The sequence below is a fragment of the Vespula vulgaris genome, chromosome 3, assembly GCF_905475345.1.
Source record: "Vespula vulgaris chromosome 3, iyVesVulg1.1, whole genome shotgun sequence".
In the NCBI taxonomy this organism is placed as follows: Eukaryota; Metazoa; Arthropoda; class Insecta; order Hymenoptera; family Vespidae; genus Vespula; species Vespula vulgaris.
Genome location: NC_066588.1, coordinates 2,023,524 through 2,047,403, shown reverse-complemented (window position 1 = coordinate 2,047,403; position 23,880 = coordinate 2,023,524). Strand labels below are relative to the sequence as shown.

At 38.0% G+C, this 23,880-nt stretch overlaps 4 protein-coding genes across 8 annotated transcripts in view; 2 read left to right on the top strand and 2 right to left on the bottom strand.

Annotated features, from left to right (window-relative positions):
• Nucleotides 1–177: 177 nt before the first annotated feature.
• On the top strand, nt 178–1,442 carry LOC127062579 (40S ribosomal protein S13-like). The gene is made up of 3 exons (XM_050991064.1): nt 178–354; nt 526–653; nt 915–1,442. The coding sequence occupies exons 1-3, from the start codon at nt 332–334 to the stop codon at nt 1,217–1,219; spliced, it is 456 nt and encodes a 151-aa protein (XP_050847021.1). The 5' UTR covers nt 178–331; the 3' UTR covers nt 1,220–1,442.
• Nucleotides 1,443–1,847: 405 nt separating this feature from the next.
• Nucleotides 1,848–3,293, bottom strand: LOC127062578 (uncharacterized). The gene is made up of 3 exons (XM_050991062.1): nt 3,119–3,293; nt 2,784–2,945; nt 1,848–2,708 (listed from the first exon to the last, which is right to left on the bottom strand). Exons 1-3 carry the CDS (start codon nt 3,183–3,185, stop codon nt 2,479–2,481), a joined length of 459 nt encoding a protein of 152 aa, XP_050847019.1. The 5' UTR covers nt 3,186–3,293; the 3' UTR covers nt 1,848–2,478.
• A 4,028-nt stretch (nt 3,294–7,321) lies between these two features.
• Nucleotides 7,322–23,871, top strand: LOC127062571 (trypsin). Of its 5 annotated transcripts, none has more exons than XM_050991041.1 (14): nt 7,323–7,923; nt 8,189–8,321; nt 8,477–9,257; nt 20,409–20,502; nt 20,603–20,724; nt 20,796–20,897; nt 20,989–21,119; nt 21,212–21,342; nt 21,414–21,613; nt 21,695–21,829; nt 22,046–22,270; nt 22,347–22,644; nt 23,346–23,520; nt 23,617–23,871. In XM_050991041.1, exons 3-12 carry the CDS (start codon nt 9,093–9,095, stop codon nt 22,638–22,640), a joined length of 1,599 nt encoding a protein of 532 aa, XP_050846998.1. In that variant the 5' UTR covers nt 7,323–7,923; nt 8,189–8,321; nt 8,477–9,092; the 3' UTR covers nt 22,641–22,644; nt 23,346–23,520; nt 23,617–23,871. The 5 variants fall into 5 exon arrangements, with proteins under 5 accessions (XP_050847000.1, XP_050846998.1, XP_050846997.1 ...); XM_050991040.1 differs by having other exon boundaries at nt 8,040–8,321; XM_050991042.1 differs by lacking the exon at nt 8,189–8,321.
• The window catches only part of LOC127062576 (nuclear migration protein nudC), a 70,314-nt gene continuing 69,383 nt past the window's right edge, over nt 22,950–23,880 (bottom strand). Inside the window, exons 6-7 of the mRNA XM_050991058.1 lie at nt 23,580–23,782; nt 22,950–23,496 (exon numbers count right to left, since the gene is read on the bottom strand). Of these exons, the coding sequence (XP_050847015.1) occupies nt 23,445–23,496; nt 23,580–23,782 (255 nt within the window). The 3' untranslated portion in view covers nt 22,950–23,444. The remainder of the gene's footprint in view (nt 23,497–23,579; nt 23,783–23,880) is intronic.

Genomic DNA, 23,880 nt, shown 5'->3' with positions numbered 1-23,880 from the left:
TCATCCGATGTATCGTAGGATAGTCAAAATTAGTTCCTGATTTATCCGCAACGAAATAACAATATAGTAATCTTCTAGAGACTTTTAGAAAATCACTAACATTACGTAACTAACTTGAAAAGAGAGCGCTTAAAGCAATGCGACAAGGGAGACCTCTAGGTGTAAATTATAAATACAGGGTGATTTCTTTTTTTATGTTACGGCTTACGTATCATCCAGTTCATGTGTGAATTATAAAAAGAACTCAATAAAGTTCATTGTTACTGTTACCTTTTGTGGAATTCGCTGAAGTCTACCCGCTGCAGTCTTTCGATCTGGAAAATTTGTCATCATGGGTCGTATGCACGCACCTGGGTAATATAATAATGTACATTATTATTAATAATAAAAAGATACTTGCGAAATTATTTTTACGATACGGTATTTTCAATGAAATCATAAATATCGATAATATCTTTATTTCCTAATTAAAATATTTTTAGATACGTTTTTATTCTTCAAGATAAATATTATCGCTTTCCACAGAAAGGGTATATCTCAGTCAGCTCTCCCTTATCGTCGGAGTGTACCAACTTGGTTAAAACTAACTCCTGAAGATTGCAAGGAACTTATTTATAAATTAGCAAAGAAAGGATGTACTCCATCCCAAATTGGTAAATTTCGTTAGATTCTTTTTTTATGAGACTTGGAATTACTTTGCAATTTTTAAGACGTTATCCAAAATTAGAATTAAATAAATAATCGACAGATTTATCTTCTTTGTACGTTTACAAAATAAAAACTTTGCAATGACTTTTGATTTTAATAGTCATTTGATTATAAATTGTTACTGATATTTATATAAGAAATTATAAAACTAACTAATAAAAGATAGTACATATCAAGTTAGTACTTTTATATCTTATATTTTCTAGGTGTTATACTTCGTGATTCTCATGGAGTAGCCCAGGTAAGGTTCCGTACTGGGAACAAAATATTACGAATTATTAAAAGTATGGGCCTTGCTCCGGATTTACCAGAAGATTTATATCACCTGATTAAAAGAGCAGTTGGTATCCGAAAGCATTTAGAAAGAAATCGCAAGGATAAAGATAGCAAATTTCGGTTAATTCTCGTTGAATCGAGAATTCATCGTCTTGCAAGATATTATAAGATGAAGGGTTCGCTTCCACCTAATTGGAAGTACGAGAGTTCTACAGCTAGTGCTTTGGTGGCTTAATCTATTTTACTATATCGATATACATGATATTATTAATAAACAACTTTCGTCGATTTATGTACACTTGTAAATATTTTTTTAATTTTTGATCTGTACTAGTCCAATCAGACTGCCATTTAGAACTATTATTTTGTCGTAATAAAAACGTATTTATTATTATATTAAAACACTGAAATGTCGACTAAATAGTTTTTCGATTAATAATCATATAGAATCGATCGAATATTATGAATTCTTATCTTAAACCTTCATCATATTTCAGTTTGCATGAGGATTACAAATACGAGTAATATTAATACAAGCATAATTTTCAATTATCGATGAAAAGCGAGCTTTAATTATAATCGCCAAAGTTTCATATAAATTGTTGTCGCGTATCTATTTTATATTAATATAATTAATACAATTGTAGAGGTTATGTCGACTAACGCCGAAAAGTAAATATTTATGATTTTGTAACTCGCGCGAAATGTGTATTTTTTATGCAATATTATTTTATAGACGTATTTCTATTTTCATGTTATTTTATTGCAATATATACAATTTGTATTGTGTTATTTTTTCAAGGAGAAATATACTCTATTAAAATACACGATATTTGCGCAGAGAATTATTTTGAAACTCGATGTATTGTTAATAATATATTTTATTCTGTGTATTTTATTTCTTTTTATCTTTGATTTATTATCCATTCTGTTACATATTAGATATAAAATATTTGATAGATATAAATCTTGGACGGATCATTAACTGCATCATTACACAATATTATCAACACTGCAAGTGTGATATACGTACAGGTAGTTTTGTAAGTAAATAACTTTCTTACAAGAATGTAATATATAAATAAAAAATCTTTCACACAATTTCCAATATTACTAAGTTAATTTGCATCTATTTGGATGGCATTAACAGTCTTAATTAAAATTACTCTGATGTTATATCAGGTATACACTAATCTTGTTAGATCTGTTTGTACTAACGATACTGACATGGAAAACAATGTTTTAAGTATAGTTTATAATACTCGTAAAAAATATAAAAAGATATTCTTGATATAAAATATTTATAAAAAGATTGTGTGTACGAAATAGCAGATTTTAAGATATATTATGCTACGAACTCTTTGTAAATATATACAAAGATTCATCATCTTGTTGCCCATAAGTACTAATTACTTCTTTATGTTACAAAGGCACTTGTAAAAGTTTTAAGTTACTTAATAATTCAGATCTCTTCATTAACTTTGGCAATGCTTTTTAAGAGAAACAAAGTACATATCCTAATGGAATTATCATTGTAAATAAGAGTAATAACAAACTTCCATGATCCTTAGATGCTGAATTACAGCCATCCTTGCTATTGCAAGTACAATATTCCATAAATATGTTATAAGTTCCGGTTCTCATAAGACAAAAGCGTTCATCTCCCGCTATTCCCGGCTCACCCATGTAAGCGCAACTACGAAAATATCTCCATTCCCCATTGACTATATATGCAAGTAAAAAGTATTTAAAAAATAGAACGATTAAAAATAAAAAAAAAATACTCTAATATATTTCACCTTTTTGACGTATTTTACGACACATTGTTGGTCGTACACCTGGTAAATGTTCTAAATCTGGCTCTTGCTTACAGTCTGTGATTGGCACTGTAGAATTATCGAAAGGATCCGCACATTTTGGATCCGAATCGGATCTACATACCCAACATTTTATAGAAAAACCTAGAAAATGTAAGTATATATTATTTACGCACGCGCGTGTATTAATAATAACAAATTAGAAACGTATATAAATAATTCTAACACTTATAATCGATTAATAATAGTAACTCGTTTATAGGTTATCTCACAAATCTACAATATAAATATTTTCCTATTAAATTTATTATATTTACCTTGTTCAATGCAGCAAGTCAGGATAACTAGAACTGTGATCAAACGAAGTATATTTTCCGAACTCATTCCGAATAAAATAATATAACTCGAACATTCAAACAAAACAAGTAAGAAAATAACGCCCAAATGTACACGCCTTCGACTAACGACGCTACACGTGAAGTACGAAAAAGAGACTACAGGGGGCGTTCAAATCTATCAACTTCAATCTATCGAATTAGTCATACTTGTTGTCTAGATCATTGTCATAAGGTTATTCATCACCCCTCTAACTTTATAATAATATAGGCGAACAATGAGAACGGACGTAATTCTTAACTGATTTTGATAAACGAGATCTGGTTTTAAAGACGAAAGTTTAATTTAAGATTCTACTTTTATGAATTTTTAAAGAAGCTTCTTATTTCTGCATAAAATATTCTCCAAAAAATATTTTTCAAACAGGATTAAAAAAAAAAAAAAAATAAAGCTTTTTCAAGATTCGAAAAAGTGGGGTTCTAAATAAAATCTTAGTTTTTAAAAGGAAACCCATTAAAATCGATCAAGAGTTACGTCTGTTCTCATTGATGGCGTAAACCATTATAAAACCAAGGGTGATGAACGACCTTAAGACTTCTTCGGCTTGACTCGAGTCACGTTGCCGTTTCCGAAGTAGAGCCGCGCCCGTTAAGCGCTTAATTTCATTGCACGTTTCACGGAGAATAAGGAAGGTGGAAGTGTAAGGAACAAGGAAAAAAGAAAAAGAAAAACAACGTGAGGAACGTACAGTAACTAAGAAGCCATTAATTAGTAGAGAAAAAGAAAAATATCAAATGTTTCGTGCGACGAAAGTCGACAAATATTACAATACTATTTACTATTAGAAACATACACAACAAAAACTACGATTCGCAGAGTGATAAAAAAATAATAATAATAAAAAAAAGAAACAAATTATTTATTAAAAATATCCAATGTTTCGTGCGACGAAAGTCGACAAATATTACAATACTATTCACTATTAGAAACATACACGACAAAAACTACGATTCGCAGGGCGATACAAAAATAATAAAACAAAAAAAAAAAACATTTAATAAATTATTTATTTATTATCCTGTGACCGAGAGATAGGAAGTAGAATGCGAAAATTGAAAAAGGAATCGAAGAATTGTAGAGCGTGTTTTCTCTGTCTGTTCGAGAAGAAGAGAAAAGAGAGAGAGAGAGAAAGAGAAAGAGAAAGGGCTGATCTCGGTATAGCGAAGGAGGATCGAACGCAGGTTTCGCGGGTGGTCCATCCTTGGAAAGAAGGCACGGTCTGAGAGTCGGGGAAACATTTGAATGCTATAAATAAATATAAATAAATTGATTTGCCGGCATTAGCATAAGTAGCCGGAGGAAGAAGAGAGTCTGAGATCGTTGGGACTCGCGCTACTCTTTGCTTCTCTCTCTCTCTCTCTCTCTCTCTCTCTTCTCTGTCTTCTTCTCTTTCTACGTCTACCCCCACTCCCTTACCAGTTGAAGTCGCGGACAGTGATTTATACGCGATGTCCCTTAGGCCGGCGCGGCATTCAAGCGACCGAGAGTCGTTCCTTTAACTTAAAAGGATGCAAGGACTACGGATGCGGACGGGCGTCTGTCTCGTCTCTTGAAGTCACGCGCGTGGGAATTAATTCCGCGATTCGACGGGGATGGAAAGAACGAAAGCGAAGGGTGCTGGAAAGAAAGAGAGAGAAAGAGAGAGAGAGAGAGAGATCGATTCCATCTTTCTCTTCCTTTTTCCTTCCCTTCTCCCGTTGTATCGATAAAACGAAAACAGGTACTACTACGCGGTTTGTAAAGAGACAAAGAAACAGCGCGAGAAGCAAACTCGAAGGTTGAACTTCCCTTGTGCTATTCGTTCCTCCATCGTAAATCCTAAAATAATCGAATTCTTCTAATTTTCCTTTTTCCCTCCACGCCACTCCACCCTCTGCCATTCACCTTTACCCTCTTCTAATTTCTTCATTTTTCTTCTTTTTTCCATCGTCCCTTCCTTCCTTCGTTCTAGTTGCCGATTCGCAATAAAAATATCTGCTTAGCTATCGATGCAGAAAAGTACTTTGTGCTTCGGAGACCAAGCGTGAACGATTCGAACGTTGTTTGATAAAGCGTTAGATATACCTACAATGGATTATCGATCGGTTAACAAAACGATCGTTCGATCGACATTGACTGCTTTCAAACGTAATTAATACTTGTCCGAGGAGTCCTCGGTCGTTCTCGTTTCGTAAAACTCGTTTTATAGAAAAAGATCGTTATAGAAATACCTACGAGTTTTTTTTCTGATTTTTTTTTTTTGGATCTCCTCTCATTCCAATATTATAACCGAACACGTCGTCGGTTATGCAAAAGCTTAGGAAATATGTCGATCGATAGGAATGGGGAAACGGTAAAAGTTAAAATTATTTTTTCTCTTTTTTTTTTGTTTTAATTATAAAGTTCGTCGATCGGTAAATTTTTTAATAAAAATTATCACGTATGATAACGAAACTTTATTCGATTAGATACACCTGTGTGCTGTTACGCGTGACTAAAAACAAGACCGAATGTGAATTATTATAATTATTACTGGGATAACTCTGGTAATCGGGAGGATATATTGACGAATACAAGATTTCATTAAACGGCAAGGAGATAGATACACGTGTACGCGAGCGTAATAACACGTTAAGAAGAAAGTAGCGTGATCGGCTTAGCGTCTGAAATTATGGGTAAATGATTTAAAATGTCCCCTCACACAACAAAACAGTTTTATAAACCGATATCGGTTGGTACGCCTCCGAGCTGCTTTCGAATGCAACCGTATCGTTTCGTGAATCAGCACACCACTTAGGCTCGAAAAACGGCTCTCGTTTCACGAACAAAATCACCGGCCCTTAAGAGGCGTGCACCGGTCCTTATTTTTTTCCAAAAAGCGGGTAATTTCGTGCAATCTTCTGCGAGAGCGAGGCGTGGCCCGACCACAGGGATATTCCGGTAGGTAACTACGTTGTATGTATCTATCTGTGTTTATATATATGTGTATGTGTATATATCTGTTGTTGCTTGGTGTTTGTATATATGCGTATGCGTGTGTACGTGTGTCATTAACCGAATCCTTCGAATGACCCCGCTTTGTCCTTCCATTCTTCGTTTCCTCGCGTTCGAAACTTTACGCGCGACTATACCGAGAAAACGTATTATAAAATTTGTCACTGTTAATGCGAACGAACTCTATGTAAATCTAATTGTAAGCGAATGTCATAAAAAGTGCCTCATAGTACGCATGCTTATACCTACGTATATAGGTATGAAATTTTTACGAGTATAGAAGCAAATGGCAATTTCTCGGCAATGTCTTTTCCTCTAATTACACCGTCAATTTAAAACGCGATAACCGTGAAAAAAATTCGTAATCGCAGAGGACGAGACGGGAGGCCGAGTCTGAGACGATCGCTTGGAGAAGTGTGTACGTACATATCTCTATGTATGTGTGTACGTGTGTATGTGTGAGCAAAAAGAAGAAAGAAAGAAAGAAAGAAAAGAAAAAAAAAAGGGTCAAGTCGAGAGAAGCGCAAAAAGAATACGTTGACAGAATGAAATGTTTGTCTGGTGTTTCTTAGCGGGATGGGAACTAAAGTTAGACGTCATCGAACGATCGCCTAAGTTATTTCTAGAGACGCCGTCACGTATGTTCCTTCACTAGGTTTCTCACATATCTTTTATTGTCATACGAGAAGGGGAGCTACGAGTTCGAGTGACCCAGATTGTCAACGAGTCGCATATTAAAACGATGGATCGCGTGGGTCATCACATTGTTCTCAATTTGTAGCTTCGACGACGATTATGTTGGGAAACGTTCCGTCATTTTTTATTTTTTTGTAATTATATCTTGCATTGATTTTTGGTGATCGCAATTGAACGTAATAATAACGGAACAATTCGGTCGGTCAGAGATTAGATCATACCGATTCTTCGTATTTATTTTCAAGTGGTTGCTTCTATCAAAGGAATCCTTTGATTTAGATAGGAAAGGGGAAAAGAAAAAGAAACAAAAAGGGTAAGAGAGAGAGAGAGAGGGAAAAGGAAGAGGAAAGCTCGATGGAGCGCGTGTCGTACGAGTACCCCCATCGATACCCCACCAACGGAAGACTCGCCGGTAGAATCACCCTCCGCTTCCGTAGCTGAGTCGAACGAAGCCAGGCAGCAGCCAACAACCAGCCAACAGCCAGCAGCCACTCCTCTCAGCCTCCGTTGATACTTACTCGCGCGTGTATCTCGTCAGTCGGCTCGGAGCCACGTGCGTGTGCTCGAGAGTGGCTCTCGTCGTGTCGTTCGAGGCTTCCACGAGGCTTCTCGACCCTCTCTCCTCCTTTTCTTTATTTTCTTTTTTTTCTTCCTTTCTTTCTTCCTTTCTTTCTTTCTTTCTTTCTTCTTTCTTTTCTTTTTTTTTTTTTTCATTTTCCCTTCATCATCCGCCGTCCCTCTTTTTCTCTTTTTCTCACAGTTACACTCCGCTACTCCTCTTTAAAACATCGTGTGTGCCTCGACGAACGATCTCGTCTTTTTCTTCCTATTTTTATCCTTTCCACCATCAACGATCAGTGACTTTCAACGGATCAAGGAGAACGTCAACGATCCCCATTGAGGATTCCCGCGTTTCTCTTAAAGAACGAAAGAAAGTGTAAGGATTCAGAAAATTTGGTGAAAACCACTGTGGATAAAAGATTCAGTCCGAGACCCGACGAGACAGATGGTGTTGGTCGAAGGGACTAAAAATATCATTCGGTTCCGCGGTAGCAACGTGAGTATCTCTCATCTTCCTCCTTTGCTTTTCACTGGAGGATTTCTCTGACTGACTGGAAGAGAGAAAGAGAGCGATATGGTATCGTGACTATATCGTCTTTGATCTTACTTAAGCGTTTCTACGCGAATGGAAGGATTACGTTCAGGAAGTAACGAATACGTCGAGTCGACGAAATTGAATGACTTAAATCTCGTCGCATGAAAAATTGTTTCATTTTATTCGACGGTAAAAGATTCGTCGTGTTATTTGTGCAACGTTTTAGATAACGTCTACCTATCTCTATCTATCTATATAACTCTCTACTGTATACATGACTCGGATAAAACATTCAGACTACAGTTTTTTACAATACTGTAATCGAACATCAACGAACGGAAAAGAAGATTGTTTATCAGGTAATAATAAACCTTGATCTTCTTACATAGATTTATTTGAAGTAAAACATTGACGTCAAATACGTATGAAGAAAAAAAGATTGGTGTATAAAGGAATCGTTTCTGATCTATTTTTAAACAACTTTTATATCGAACTCGCGTCTGTGTGCTTTCAGCAATATCCGAACATAGCAAGAGAAGTCTGCTGCCCTACTCGTTACTTCTTCTTTTTCTTCTTTCCCTCCTCCTGCTCCTTACCTCCACCACCTCCTTTTCCTTCTTCTTCTCCTTCTTCTTCTTCTTCTTCTTCTTCTTCTTCTTCGCGGTACAGTGTTTTACGGCAGAGAGGCGGTTGTTTGAAATTCTTCTGGCGGAGTCGCGCGTCCGTATTTATAGAGCCGCACCGCGTGTCGAGGCGGTACGTAGGGCCGCGCACGCGGAGGCACGCGGAGGTTCACTGAGAGGGTAGAAGAAGAAGAAGAAGTAGAAGAAGAAGGAGAAGTAGAAGAAGAAGGAGAAGAAGAAGAAGAAGAAGAAAAGTAGAAGAAGAATAAGAAGTAAAAGAAGTAAAAGACGAAGAAGAGGAAGAAGAGGAAGAAGAAAAAATAAAAGCAGCAAAAGCTTTAAAGAAAGGGAAGAAGAAGAGGAAGAAGAAAAAAAAGAAGAAGAGTAGGAGAAGGAAGAAGAGAAAGAGAAGGAGGAAAAGGAGGAGGAGGAGGAGGAGGAGGAGGAGGAGGAGGAGGAGGAGGGAAAAGACAAAGCGTGCGCGCGACACGTCGCGATCATGACGCGATGCGTCCGCGACGGAAGCACGCGCCCGCTTCGACGACGCGCTCGCCCACCGCGAGATCCTCCTCACTGTTATCCTCTTCGTCCTCAGCTATGATCAACAGGATCACGTTCGTTCTACTTCCGTTCTTCCTGGTCGCCTCGAGCTACTCGCTCGAGGATACTTTGGTAAGTTTCCTCATCGATAATTTTGGTTTTTTCTTTATTTATTTTATTTCAATTCTTTTTCTTTTCCTCATTTTTTTTAATTCTATTTTAATTTATTTCAATTTAATTTGAATTATTAATAATGAAATTTTATAGTTCCGGAATGAATTTTTCGTTTGTTCCGATCGATCGGCCATGAAAGAAAATATATGTTATTTATTATATTTTTGAAATTTTGAGAATGCATCATCGAGAATAAAGTATGTGGCATAAGATGACGATATTACGAGTCTGCATATAAGACAAGATCTCGTAGAATTAAAATAAACGCGCGTCTACAAGGTCGACCGTCTGCTCGTCTGACGCGTTCGATCATTTTCTAAAACTCCTCGCGAACTCTCTCCCTCTTTCTCTTTCTTTTTCTCTTTCTCTTGTTCATGAATAGATTTCAACAAAATTCGTTCTAATATATATATATATATATATATATATATATATATATATATATATCATTTAAGTACGTAAGCTTCTGAAGAAGGAGAAAAAGGTCGGAAAGTGTTAGGTAACTCTCGTATATCGCGTGCAAAGTCGATATAATTCTTCTAGCAGTTCGATCAGGAAGAGTTCCGCGTCGGGGTACAATACCATGGAGTCGATAATTCTCAAGATCGTGGCGCAAGTTTCGCACACCGTAAACCGCGAGCAAATAGTATCTCGGTATCGAGTTACGTTCTAGTACTTTCTTTGCTCGATCGATTTCGTCGATACGAAGTTGTAATAATCTATTACTATATATCATCAAATATACATTCTTTTATTATATTGATAACAATTAATTGACCAATTAATTAATTACGTAATTGACTAAATAAATAAATACATAACAGATCGTATGGAAAGAGTTTCAATGTATCGTAAAAATTTCGAAAATCGTCCAAATCAATTATATTTATTCGATTTTATTTTTAGGAAAGAGACAAATACAATACGTCATGTCGCTAACATTACGCTAACACATGTTCATAAAGTTAACGATTACTTATCTTTATCTCTATTCTATCGCGAGCTCGACTTTTATCGAGACGATAGAATTTTTTTTCTTTTCGTTAGATAGAAGAGTAAAACGAGAAGAGTAGGACACCGATTAGGAATTTTTATAATGTCAAGAGATTCCGAAAAATATGGTATAAAGGAAATTATTATTCGACAGTCGAGAGAAAAGACAACCTTGACTTCTTCTTCTTTTTCTTATTCTTGTTCTTCTTCTTGTTTTTCTTCTTAGGTCTAGGCATACCAAGGTAATTACGGTAATTTCGTTTCTCGGTCATCCTCGAATTCCACCACGGATGATCTTGTCGGATGCCCCTCCTAGAGAGCTCTAATATTCCATGCACACGTGCTCTGTTGTCGTCTTTGTCATCATCTTCGTCGTCTTCGTCGTCTTCGTCGTCATCGTCGTCGTCATCATCGTTGTCGTCGTCGTCGTCGTCGTCGTCGTTGTGTTGCGAACTTGAGCCTTGGTGAGAGCCGATAATATTGTCAGATGTTATCGCCGTAATCACTTAACGAGCACGCTTTATTTTTCTAAATTGTACGTAATACGGTACGACGGTCGGTGTAAAGTGTCGACGTTTTGCAAAGTGCTTTCTCATGGAGGTCGACACTAATCACGGTAATTTCGAGCTCGTCACCACCAATAATGACGAAATATCTTTTATGAGGAATCCTTTAATAATCTTCATTAATTTTAAAAACGAAATGCTCTCGTATTTTTTATGCCAGACATAATTTTTTTTTCCCTGACGGAATGCAAAATGAGTATGTTTCTCGAGAGAGAAACGAGGAAACGGTTCGTATTCGAGCGTGGGGTTCTCGAAACTTTCCTGTACTTTTTCTTTTCGAGTTTGCTAATTTGTACGTGGGGTATATGATTGCAACGGTGTGTTGTTGCAGCCTGAAAGAAACGGAGAAAGAAACAGAGAAAAAGAAACAGAGAGAGAGAGAAGAGTTGGAGAGGGGCTTTATATTTAGTTTCTCAGCTGTCACGTGCCTCTTCACTTACGTACAGGACGCATGTTCGCGGGAGCATATCGTATCGTTCGTGTTCGGCTCAACGGCAAATCGAAAATATGCAAGATTATTCCGGGCGAGGGGTTATCGGACGCACAAACATATACAAACACACGCATATGCACACGCACACACGCACGTGAACACTTCTCGAAGCTCGATCGCGACCAGCTGGCAAGGATCGATAATGGATGCCATCCTGTACAGCGAAAAGGCTCTTAAGAGGACTGAAAAGGGCAACCATATGAAAGAAAGAGGGAGAAAGCAAGACCAATATAAAGGATAAAACGATGAAAGAGGAATAGAGGAATAGTGGAATAGAGGAATAGATAGTCTCTCTTATCTGTTTTCCTTCCTTATCGGAAACGAACGACAGGTTAATAAGACGATTTGTGATACAAATCTCTGGAAGATAGCCTCCCAGCCATCTTCTCAACATCCTGCGGATGTACCATCGACATTCTTTCTCTTTTTTCTTCATTATTTTTTTCTTTTCTTTTCTTTTCTTTTCTTTTCTTTTCTTTTTTTTTATATTCTTCGATTCCTTATCGAGCATTCGCTCGTAAATGCTGCAATTCTTCATTTACGTCAAAATCATATTCACATTTTCATAAAACGCGCTATTGTTATTTGAACGTTATCATGCGTTAATTACTTATAATATCGCAATATATTCGTTATGAAAATAACTTTAACGATGCACGCCGATTTCTAGGGTCGTTTCAATGGCTCGGAGTCAATAAAACCGAAGAAGATTCGAAGGAATGGGAGAAAAGGGAGAAGGAGTATGCTTTCATTCACGACGTAATTTTACGCGACGCGAACGTCACGAGACTCGAACGAGTTGATTCACGAGAAAGGAGGAAGGTTTTAAAAGGGTGGGGGTAATATGTGTCTCCGATTTCTACGCGAAGTAAAACGATCGCGGTGAGTCCGGTGTCCCGTGGTGAGATCTCCAGCTTGGCGAATCGTTCGAACGAACTACAAAATTAGTGGGGAAACTCGTTTTCTCGTTATTTCACGATTTTTAGATGATCTCGATCCTTTCGTAAAACATTTTCAACGTTGACTACTATTTACTAATTATTAGGGGTAATAATTCGTGATACTCAAATGGAAAGAGAAAGAGAAAGGGAGAGATAGAGATAGAGATAGAGATTGGGATAGGGATAGAGGTAAATGAAGAAAGAGAGAGACAGAGAGATGATATATCTTAATCAAAGAACGAGAAACCAAGATGAGAACTTTCTATAGTCTCTTGAGAATCTTTTGCGTCTGACCTCGAAGCGTGTCTTCTCTTTGCACGCTCGGCACCCCGTCGAGAAAACTTCCCGTCACGGAGTGGTCCTCGCGGATGCTGCTGGACCATACCGTTTCTCGATTACCGTCGAGAATCGTGCTTGTCGGTATAAGTTAGACTACGAGTAGGTATGGGTTTATATATTTAATAAGATAGATAGATAGATATACAGATGTATATATATATATATATAAGTGTGTGTGTATAGATAGATAAATAGATAGATAGATAGATAGATAGATAGGGAGAGAGATAAAAAGAGAAAGAGAAAGAGAGATAGTAGATACACGTTAGGTGGGCTTACCACCTTTCTACCGCTTCCTCGAGTGTTCCGGCAATTAGTTTGCGATCTATAGAATGCACTTTGACCTTAACGATTTCACCGCGTATTATCGTGACGAATTTGCTCCTAATGGAATCCCATAAATCTGTCAAGTTTCTACTTCGACTTTTATAAGATACAACCATAAACAGTATCCACTTGACTTTCTCTATCTAAGGAATGAAATTCATCGTCGATATTATACGATTTTTGCCTTAGCTCGAACTATACGTTTCTCCGGTCTGTCATGTAGAATTTGTAAGGCAGTACCACAGGGACCGAAGTATGTTAACAGCGGAGATTACATTTCCCAAGAAGCAACGTACCTTGTTACTCCTTAAAAGATGACTAAACGATAAGCTCGTCTTTCCATCCTGGGCGAGAACAGAGAAAGAAAGAAAGAAAGAGAGAGAGAGAGAGAGAGATGGAAAAAGTATGCTACAACTTATATTTTTTTCAGTTTGCACGAGCCCGAAAACGAGAGAAGGACGCGAGTGGACCTTCCTCGGCACCCCGTGGAGGATCTTCCTCCCACGGGAGCGAGAGGGTACCCTCCGGTACTCTTTTCGATCCAGCTCGATTAGCTTCTTACGACGTATCGTGACGACTATCGCGTGGAATTTCAGCTCCCTCTCGGTCAGGAAGTATGTAAGACTCGCGATCGATAAAAAGTCGTCGTCACGAAGGAAAGGGAGTATTACGAGAACGATGAGAGGACAGAGAGAAAGATATCGTTGTACGGTTCTCTACTAGATTGCTAGTTACTTTGTTTGAAATAGTCTCGTCTTTAAGTTTCTTTCTTCTCTTTACGATTCTTTCGGTTTTTTCCTTTTGTGCGTCTTGAGAGACAATGGACGCACCTCTCAGGTCAGGACGATAAAGAAAGAAAAGAAAAATGTCGGAGAAAAATAAGACGTAAGGAGAATTAGACGTTTAGAATAATCTTAATCGGGAATTTACTTTTCCACGATATCGCAATTTCGTCGAGCGGTTCAACTATATTGCTCAATTTTGCGAACACGTAGTTCGAATGTACGAACCCCGTTCTCTATCCGACTTTGTTTTACAACGGTGTTGATAAGAACGGAATTCATAAAACAAAATAGTACTCGCGGAAATGAAAAAAATCTTTTTACGAGGCTCGTAAAACGAAAGTTCAACTAGATTCAAACGGAGAGAAGTCATTAGTGGTGGCACGTTGCACGTGACATTGTGCGGCTGAGAGCTTGGCCAAGCAACGCTAGAAGTTTAGCAATCGTTTGCCGTTGCACGTGGAGTGTATATGAATCAAAACAAGTTATTCCGGTATAACTTGTCCGCCTCACAAAGAGCTGCCTTCGTTAATATTGTGTATTAAATAGTGCCACCGTGGTGCGCGCAGCTTTAACGTTTAAATTAATTTGATACTTGCAAATCCACTTAAAGCGCTTACGAAATGGAATACTTTAATTACGTATGGAAGGGGATCAATTACAAAGTATAAAAGAAAAAAAAAAGAAAAAGAAAAGAAGGCAAAATACGAATTCGCTTGAATTTACGGAGTAATATAGCTTTTATACAATTTTATTGGACCGTTCGTTTTCCTTTCGTTTTTTCAGTGGATATCTCAGTGTCTCACTAACGGATTTCAAGATTATCTCTATTTATACGAAGCGGCATTAATCGTTCTAAGTTCGATCAGACAGGAACGGAATACCATAAGACGATATAATCGTCGATGCGTCGTAAATCGATACGATCGTTTAAGAAAAGCCAATCGTGTACGGGATCAGTGATCGTGGACTGCATGCGTTAACTGGGTCGACGTTGTTGTAACGTGAGGGGTAAAGGAAGTAAGAAGAATAAGAAGAAGAAACGGAGTCGCGTCACAATGCATGCATAATTCGATATTGCGCGCTTCGAGAACGTTGCACTTTGAATTCGCATTTTTCCACACTTCCGTTTTTTCTTTCTTTCTTTCTTTTTCTCTTTTGCTTCGGCGCTCGATGGTTGCATCAAAGAAAAAAAGAAAAAAGAAAGAGAAAAAAAGGAAAAAAAAAAGGAATCAAAACTCGATCACGGTGGAAACTCATTCACGGGAAATAAATATGACGGATTTCGATATATGACGTTAGATAATAAAAGAACGTCTATCGTGAACAAGAAGGAAAATCTCGTGGGTAGTTGTACAGTCCATTATCTGGCAAAACTCCGAGAGCGCGCGTGATCCCGCTTGATGATACATCTCGAACTTAAAGTCGCTCGTGAGGGACGGAGGTAAGGCCAGTGTCGAGGAACAATGAAGAGCTACACGGTCCTTCGCTTGTATAAAACGACCGTATGGCGGCTGAGACGGTGATCCGGAAATAACCGTGGCCATAAACGCAAACCGGACGCGTATATACGTATATAAGAGACGTAAGGGAAAGACGTAGAGAGAACTAAACGAAGAAAAAGGGAGAAAGACGAATGGTTAGCAACGGTTAAAAGCACGGCAGGTGACTGTTTCTCTTTTGCCAAGACTCGACAACTTCTCCATCCAAGTGGGCTTAGGCTTTACGACTTCTAAGCTCGAGTTTAAACGATACGTATGTACTTACGTAAGTTTTATTTCTCACGGAATGTAAGGAACTTCGAACGCACACGGAAATCGTACTCGTAATCACGAAGAATTTAAACGTTCGTAACTTCATAAAGTATCTGCCTTTAAACGTGCGTACGCTTAAGAAGAACTCGAAGGTATCCAGCAAAGGTTAGATTTTAATTGGAAAAAAGAGGGAAGAAGCGTGGAACGATCTATCGATCTACCCGATTCGAAAAACGAACGAAAATTTTTTTCTTTATTGACATCGAAAACAAGAAGTTGGTTGATCGATGATAATGACTATATTTTATCAATCCGAGCAACCGTTGATCTCTTCGTCGTTGACGAATGGACGACGGTAAATCACGAGATGATCTCACCCGATGTGTTAAACTATCGCAAAGAAGGGGGGGGGGAGAGAAAGAGAGAGAAAGAGAGACGTAATAAAGAAGCATGGTATCTCGTCAATGTCTGACATAGTACGTTTAATTTGATCGACGAGACGACGATCGTCCGTTTAGGAGATACATTTCGCCATAAGGAGAGATTAAAGAAAAAGAGATAAAAAGAAAAGAACAGACCCACGTAATCGAACTTACACGAGTATTTTGTAATCCATTGGAGAGAAAGAGGGAGAGGGTCTAGGTAAAACGAAGAGGAGTGATAAATGTTCTACGTTTGCAAGATACGTTTGGATATAAAGGAAGAAATCGACGATAACGTTTTTCTAGAAGGATAGAAACGCATAGAAACGAGCTAGACGATTGAACGTATCAAAACCATGATCCTTTGATCCCCGGTCGTGACATTTGATACTTTGAACTTTAGTCTGACTGCGTTGGTAGTGTCACGCGCAATTTATTTTAAACACGTCGAGCTGCGAACTGAGTCAATGACGGTGAAGTCATTGAAATAGATCTTTACATAATTGATTATAGAAGGACGTTGAACAGGAGACTTATTTCGAAGGAACGTTCGTTAAGAAAGTATCGAGGTTCAGTGCCGAAGATCGTGCCCTTTTCGATCGTACCAGGCTATAAATCAGTTGGCGATCTCGCCATAGCAAGCATTCCATCGTTACGGACAACGATGGAAGGTAGAGTGCATCTCGCGCTCGAGCCAGAAGGACCTCGCATTAAATCGACGGTAGTCCTACTCGGTGGAAGAAGAAATGGACGGCCATTTTCGGACGGCCTCTGGACGGGAGACGCTACCATCTAGGGTATAACCGAGGCGTCGTTGTGCAAGAACGGATGCCGGACATTTCGTACTTTACTCCTCTTCTTTTCACCTTCAAGATCTTTGGATTTAGTTTCTTGCTCGTGAAGAAAGATTATAAATACTCTTACCAAATACCACGAGTCTGTCTCTTTCTCTCTCTCTCTCTCTCTCTCTCTCAGGACAAAGAATAGAAAAATTTTCAAACATTGATAGACCTTAAGAAAAAACCTGAACGAACATCGAGGAAATAGAGTCGATACAATCCTTCGTGATCGATCCCTTGGTTACGCGTTCTGATGACGATACTCAAAGATCGATGATAATGCTTTTTCTAAGAAAGTCACGCCGACGAAGAAGGAAAAGTCCAACGGCTATCGTCAAAAGTACCGTTTTCCCGGGATGGAAAGCTTCGATTAAGCGCGACACGTTGGCCAACGCGGATTCGTCGGCATCGCTGATCGATTCTTTTATGGTGGTTTTCGAGTTACCATCGTCTTTCTGGTAGGCGGACGACGATATTTCTCTTTCTCTTTCTCTTTCTCATACTCATCCTCATCTCTGGGACTCCTTTACCCCCACAGAATTGTTCTTCCTTTAAGCGTTTCGCGCTTTTTGCTGGATCGTCACCAAGATGTAAGACACCGGCAGGCTTCAGCCTAGTTTGGACACGTCCTCCGCGACGCATACAGATTCTTCTTCATCCTTTCTCTCTCTCTCTCTCTCTCTCTCTCTCTCTCTCTCTTTCTCTCTTTCTCTCTCTTTCACATATACGCGCGAGCGTGCACACACACACATTCTCTCTTTATCCCTTCACGGAGTCTTCCATCTCTGACGACCACCGAGTATTCTTCCTCTTCGCTTTCCCTTTTCATTCTCTTCGAAGTGGTCGCCTTTTCTGTAGCTCCGGAATAGACTTTGAATCGGCGATAATTAAAGCAGCCCCGTTCGCGAAGATACTCGACGTTAATAAGTGTGCCTATAAAATATCCATAAAACAGTGTGCTATATCATGAAGTCATTTTTCTTTTTCATAAGTTTTCCTTTTATTATCCAATGGATTTGTTGTGTTACTGTTAATGAAAAAGAAATACAAAAAAAAAGAAGAACAAAAGAAACCAAAAAAAGGAAGAAGAAGAAGAAGAAGAAGGAAAGGAGAAAAGCAGGTCGGAAAGATAATTATCGATCGATGCAAACGTGTCATTAGACAAGACTATAATAGCAGCCTCGATTTCTTTTATTTTTTCTTCTCTTCTCTTTTTTCTTTTCTTCTACTATTTTCATTGAATGTATTTGAAGGATAGAAAGAGAGAGTATGAATGTATGTATGTACTTATGTAAATTTATAGCGAGCACATAACATGTGTGCATTATGTATTTTGATTCATACGTGAGCATGATACATACATACATATATACATACACACACACACACATATATCGATCGTAAAGAAGCGACAACAAAAAGCGGGCGATCCATATAAGAGCAGAAATCGATTTCAGACGTTCGAATCTGATCAACGCGCATATATATATATATATATATATATATATATATATATATATATAAAACGTATGTATATAGCTTTATATCGATCTGATCGTAATTTAATATCTTACGGATGGCATGTTGTACCAATCGAAATCAGCGTGGTTATTTAATCGACAAGTTTGAAGGTGATTGTAAGCCAAGAAGCGAGAAAGAGGGATAAAAAGATAAAGAAAAAAAGGGAAGAAAAGGGTGCTTCGTTAGGGAACTCCTTTATTATTATTATTAATAACTATCGTTCGCGACGTTTCTTAACGTACGGCTTAAAAACGAGGTCGATCGAAAAAAGTGAATCGATGTGAGAACCTGTTTTCGCACCTTCGTAATAAGAAGAGAATATAAATATAAATATAAATATAAATATATATATATATGTGTGTGTGTGTGTGTGTCCGATAACTGATGATACGTACTTATGTGTATCATTAATCCTGAATTCCTAGCTAAGAGGACATCTTCGCGTTTCGAAAAGTCATTTTATCGTTTCGATTGGAAACTTCGTCTTATGGATCTGTTAAAAGGCAAGATAAAGATGATAAAAGAAATAAAATAAGGATTTACCAGTAATACTTTTTTCTTTTGTTGTTGTTGTTGTTGTTGTTGCGATACATAGGTATCTTAAGTAGTAAGGATTATCGTCGTAGAATCTGTTCCAGTCGTTGTTACTACGATCGGAACGAAAGTTATTTCGATCGATACGATTAAATTGAGAAACGAGAAAGAAGAAAGAAAAAAACGGTATAAGCTTGTAACATAAAAAAAACTTCTCCTTTCGCCCGTAATTTATTACATAAATTAGTTCGAAAATGTATGCCTATCCTTCGATCGTGATACTCGTTACGTTTGTTGAATATTACATATTCAGTATTAGATTTCTTGGTGTGCCTGAGACGTTCGACCTCGATGAGGTAACTCGGTGAGTTTCGCGTCACCGTTTTGCACCGGGGACAATGCAGAAGATATAGAGAGGCGTGGTGTTTAAAGGGAAGGTTTCGAGCCTACGTCCGATTCCATTTCGAGAGACTTTGAATCTCGTTAATGCTATCGTCTACTGTTACACGATGAAAAATCAATGAATTATACGTTGTGTAACGATGAATCGAGGATGATTTAATAATATACCAAAAGGACTTTTCTCAATCTCTCTGCAAATAAGAGAAAGAGAAAGAGAGAGGAAAGAAAAAAAAAACATTGTCAATAGAACAAGAAGAATCACAAATATTCACGAATGCTTTCGTTCTATTGTCAAAAGAACTTGAGAAAAGCGATGAATTTCTTCGCTTGTAACTCGGAGGCTGTTAAAAAGGACGTTAAGAAGTTTAAAGCGTGGGCACAAATACATACGAGGACAATTATTATTACGAGTGGCAGGAAAAGGACAAATGCATTCCTCTTGCAGTTCTCGCCTTAGCTTTGATGTCACAGCTAAGGCGAACACGATCCGTTTTCGAGGAGAAGAGAAATAAGCGTTTAAAAGCGAAAGAGTAGTGAATTGACGGTGAGTTTATGCCGTTTTCTACCTACGTTCAGGCAACGTTGTGTAACGCACGATTAAAATGGTAGGAAGAATAAAGGAGGTCGCAGTTACGTCGCAGTACTATTATCAAAGTGACAAATCGAGTTCAATTTTCGAGCGATGGTACCAGGCGTTACGCATCGGACTCGTGCTTATTCGCGAGGTGTTCAGAATGTATCAGTCTTCTTCTTTTTCTTTTTCTTTTCTTTCTTCTTCTTCTTCTTCTTCTTCTTCCATTAACTCCTTTTCGCTTAAGAGCCATCACTATCTCGTGGTGTTTTTGCAATGATCTGCCTACGTGATGGAGAATCTTTATGGCTTTCTCTTCTCTCTCTCTGTCTCTCTCGATTTTCTCTTCTATTCGCGAATAAGTACTTTATATTTTTTTACGTTTCTTGCGGCGAGATACGTACGTTGGGTTTTTCAGTTCTCTTCGTGTTCTCCTATGAAATTCATGTCTTAAAATAAGACATTCAATCGATCGCGTTTATGACACAGCGAGGATTTAATCATCGAAAGAGAACAAAAAAAAAAAAAAAGAAAGAGGTCTTATCTAATCGTTTGTAAATCTTCCATCTGTTTTTACCTTTCTCGGTTCTAGTTTTAAGGGCTAATAAAAATCCTTTTATTACAGATTGCGAATCAGAGTTCTACTGTGACTGTAAATGACGACGGCTGGATAGATTCGATCAGTCGGGAAACAATCACGGAGCAATCTCCAAAAACCGGTATATATATTATTCTTAATGACAAAATTTGTAATCACTCGATTTTAGAAAAACTTTTTCTCGTGTCTTCTTCTTAACATTTTTCTTTTACGTTCATTAGGATCCTCGAAATTATCTTATTTTACTAATTGGAGCGAGTGGTCGGTCTGCGATCGACATTGTTCACAAAATCGTGTTAGAAGATGCATGACGAAGAGTCAATGTGGGACCACTGTTCTTAGAGTAGGTGTCAACGTTATTCAAGAAATCGATAAATCGTTACATAATAAAAAATATATTGTTATATTCGACAGGAAGAACGTACTTGCGAGCACAAAAGAAAAGGACGTAGAAGAAGATGCAAGCAACGTCAACATCGGGGACGGTGGAAAACGGATAAATTTCACGTTGTACAGGTGAACATTAAGTTTATCAGAGAATAATTTATGATATAACGATTGTCGGATGTGACGATTTTGAATGTGCCAATCGTATGACATTTTATAGTTGCCAAAGGAAGCCGCACCTAGACACGGTAAAAGAAGAGGTACCGATGTCAAGGATCAATCTAGCAATCATTATGGGAAATGGAGCAAATGGTCTCCATGCACAAGGTTATGCACTACGCAACGTCACAGGCAAGTCGATGAATTTGCAATTCTAATGCAGTACGAATGATAAAAAATCATTCTCGATTTATTTGTTTATTTTTTTTCTTTTTAATTCAAAGGTGGTGTAGAAAACCTGGCATCTGTGGTCGCGACGTAATACGAGAGAGTGCCTATTGTTACGTCGAGGGTAGCTTTTGCCAAAGATGGATACATCGAAAAATTCGTGGGAGTCGAGAGGAAGATAACGATGGTAAAGATCTATCGATGAAACGTCGATAAATAATATCTTCGTAGGTGAGACTGACGTGAGATTTATTATAGACGTGATACTGGACGAGTACGAATTGAATCCAAACGTCGTCGACAGTTTCGTTCCTGAGAAAACTCAGCCAACTTGGAAATGCGGAGTTGTGAATCCTCAGAAAAATTCAAGGCTTTCTTATTTCACTCGAATCATCGGTGGTCGTCCAGTTGTTCCAGGAGCTTGGCCATGGCAGGTGGCTGTATTGAATAAATTTCATGTAAGTTTTATCGAGATAGAGAATTTTATTTATCGGCCGAGCGAGTCGTTTACATTTTTATCGCACAGTCTCATTCTATAGGAAGCATTTTGCGGAGGAACTCTGGTCTCTCCGAAATGGGTCTTGACTGCCGCCCACTGCATAAGAAAACGCTTGTACGTTCGTATCGGTGAACACGATTTAACGGTGAAGGAGGGCACTGAACTGGAGCTCAGGGTACTTGTTCTCGCATGCTTATCCCCTTTAAAGTAACTAAGTATATATAAGTGTATATATATATATATATATATATATATATATATATACATATACATACACATATATATACATACACACATACATATATCATATATACGGTGTTTGAAATGCTCGTACTACAGAGCAATTACCGTAGTGCACGTTATGGCTAACAGGGTGGTATGATCGTTGCAGGTGGACTCGGTAGTAATACATCCAGAATACGATGCTGATACCGTCGATAACGACGTTGCTATGTTACGTCTTCCAGTTAATTTGACTCCTTCTCCCTCGAGAGGGATCGCCTGTCTTCCAGCGCCAAAACAACTTTTGCCGACGAATCAGTTGTGCACCATTTTAGGTTGGGGCAAGTCCAGAGTGACCGATGATTTTGGTACAGACATTCTTCACGAGGCTAAGGTATTTAAGTTCGTTAACCTTCCAATTTTATTCTTTGGAGAAAGTAATATTTCTTTTTTCTTTTTTAATCTCGTAGATACCTATAGTTTCCCCAGAAACTTGCCGACAAGTTTACGTGGACTACAGCATAACTGACAATATGTTTTGTGCCGGTTATCGTCGTGGAAAAATGGATTCCTGTGCGGGTGACAGTGGTGGACCTTTGCTGTGCAGAGATCCTCGAAAACCCGATCACAGTTGGACTATTTTCGGCATTACCAGTTTCGGGGAAGGTTGTGGCAAACGTGGAAAATTCGGGATTTATGCCAAATTGCCCAATTACGTTAGATGGATTACGAGAGTCATGAAACAGGACGATGAACGTAATTAAAGACGTACGTTCGAGAATACGTTTGTAAAAACTTTTAGCGAAAACTCGAATGAACTTTGACGACGTGATCATAATAATACTCGTTGACAGTGCGGTTATATCGAAAAATGCATCGAAAAGTGCCGAGTGATATCAGTTAATTCTTAGGTTAATAAATACGAAGCGGTTACTAAAGCGTAGGACACGTTAGATAAACGTTGTTAGTCTAACCGTTAACTAGTTACATTCTTCTAATTACGCATTTTTATCAACTTCTGTACGAGAGATATAAAAGAATAATTTAAATTTTTTTTATATAATCCAGACAAATTCAGTGTGTATTCGCAAATTCTTTATTTGATCATAAGAAACGTAATGTCTACAATGATAAGTGTAAATGAAAATTATTACATTTGTGCAGCCTGTCTGTGCTGTCAATTCGTCAATCTATTCAGCTCACGTAGGAATGAGAAATGCGTGTGATTGAACATAAGTATAAAAAGAAAAGTTTAACTTGGAAAGATAGTTCTCTGTTTTACAACAGTTAAAATCGATTCGACGTAGTAGGGTGCTGCCCTCCTATAGCGTTAGTTCATTACGGACTATGTGTCTTTTCGTACAGAACCTCTCCGTTCGAAGAAAGCAAACGTGAAGGTTGTTACGATAGCCAACGGAATAAAAACAAACATTTATAATACGTTTTTCAACGTATTCGACTTTTTACAGGCCGGTGTACGTACATCAACGGGTTACAGGACAATCGCCATATAAGGATGAAACGCGTTCATATTCAACGACTTCTGATCGAATCGATTACAAAGTATTTTAATTAAATTTGCACTTTGAGAAGTCCATCTCTGGATGCTGCTCCATGAACCTGAAAACGATAACATCAGATAAGGTAAAGAAAGATTCGCGAAAACCAAGACGGATTATACTTCAGATAAACTCGAATCTTACTTTTTTATCACGTCTTGCTTCTTTTGTTCGTCCGAAGTCGGCAAACCAAGTTCCTTTTGTCTTTGATCATACATCATCTTCTCGACGAGGCCTCTGGTTTCACCATCAAGGTCGGACAATTTACTTGGTTCAGGATTCACTTTCTTCGTGCTAATCTCAGGATCGCAAGTAACCACGTGAGCCCACCATTGCATTTTGTTAACCTACGATCAAGCGATCGTTTAAGGATTTTTCTTTGGAAATTATATACGTTGTTTAATACGAACAAATTGAAATTCGATAAACGATAAAATTGTGTTTA

Excerpts from the sequence above, each read along its gene's own strand:
- LOC127062579 (XM_050991064.1), top strand. The coding sequence starts at position 332 with ATGGGTCGTATGCACGCACCTGG. Across the intron at positions 355-525 it reads GGTCGTATGCACGCACCTGG|AAAGGGTATATCTCAGTCAG; the intron begins GTAATATAATAA and ends CGCTTTCCACAG. Across the intron at positions 654-914 it reads ATGTACTCCATCCCAAATTG|GTGTTATACTTCGTGATTCT; the intron begins GTAAATTTCGTT and ends TATATTTTCTAG.
- LOC127062578 (XM_050991062.1), bottom strand. The coding sequence starts at position 3,185 with ATGAGTTCGGAAAATATACTTCGTTTGATCACAGTTCTAGTTATCCTG. Across the intron at positions 2,946-3,118 it reads GACTTGCTGCATTGAACAAG|GTTTTTCTATAAAATGTTGG; the intron begins GTAAATATAATA and ends TACATTTTCTAG. Across the intron at positions 2,709-2,783 it reads TCGTAAAATACGTCAAAAAG|TCAATGGGGAATGGAGATAT; the intron begins GTGAAATATATT and ends TTGCATATATAG.
- LOC127062571 (XM_050991042.1), top strand. The coding sequence starts at position 9,093 with ATGCGTCCGCGACGGAAGCACGCGCCCGCTTCGACGACGCGCTCGCCC. Across the intron at positions 20,503-20,602 it reads GGAGCAATCTCCAAAAACCG|GATCCTCGAAATTATCTTAT; the intron begins GTATATATATTA and ends TACGTTCATTAG. Across the intron at positions 20,898-20,988 it reads ATAAATTTCACGTTGTACAG|TTGCCAAAGGAAGCCGCACC; the intron begins GTGAACATTAAG and ends GACATTTTATAG.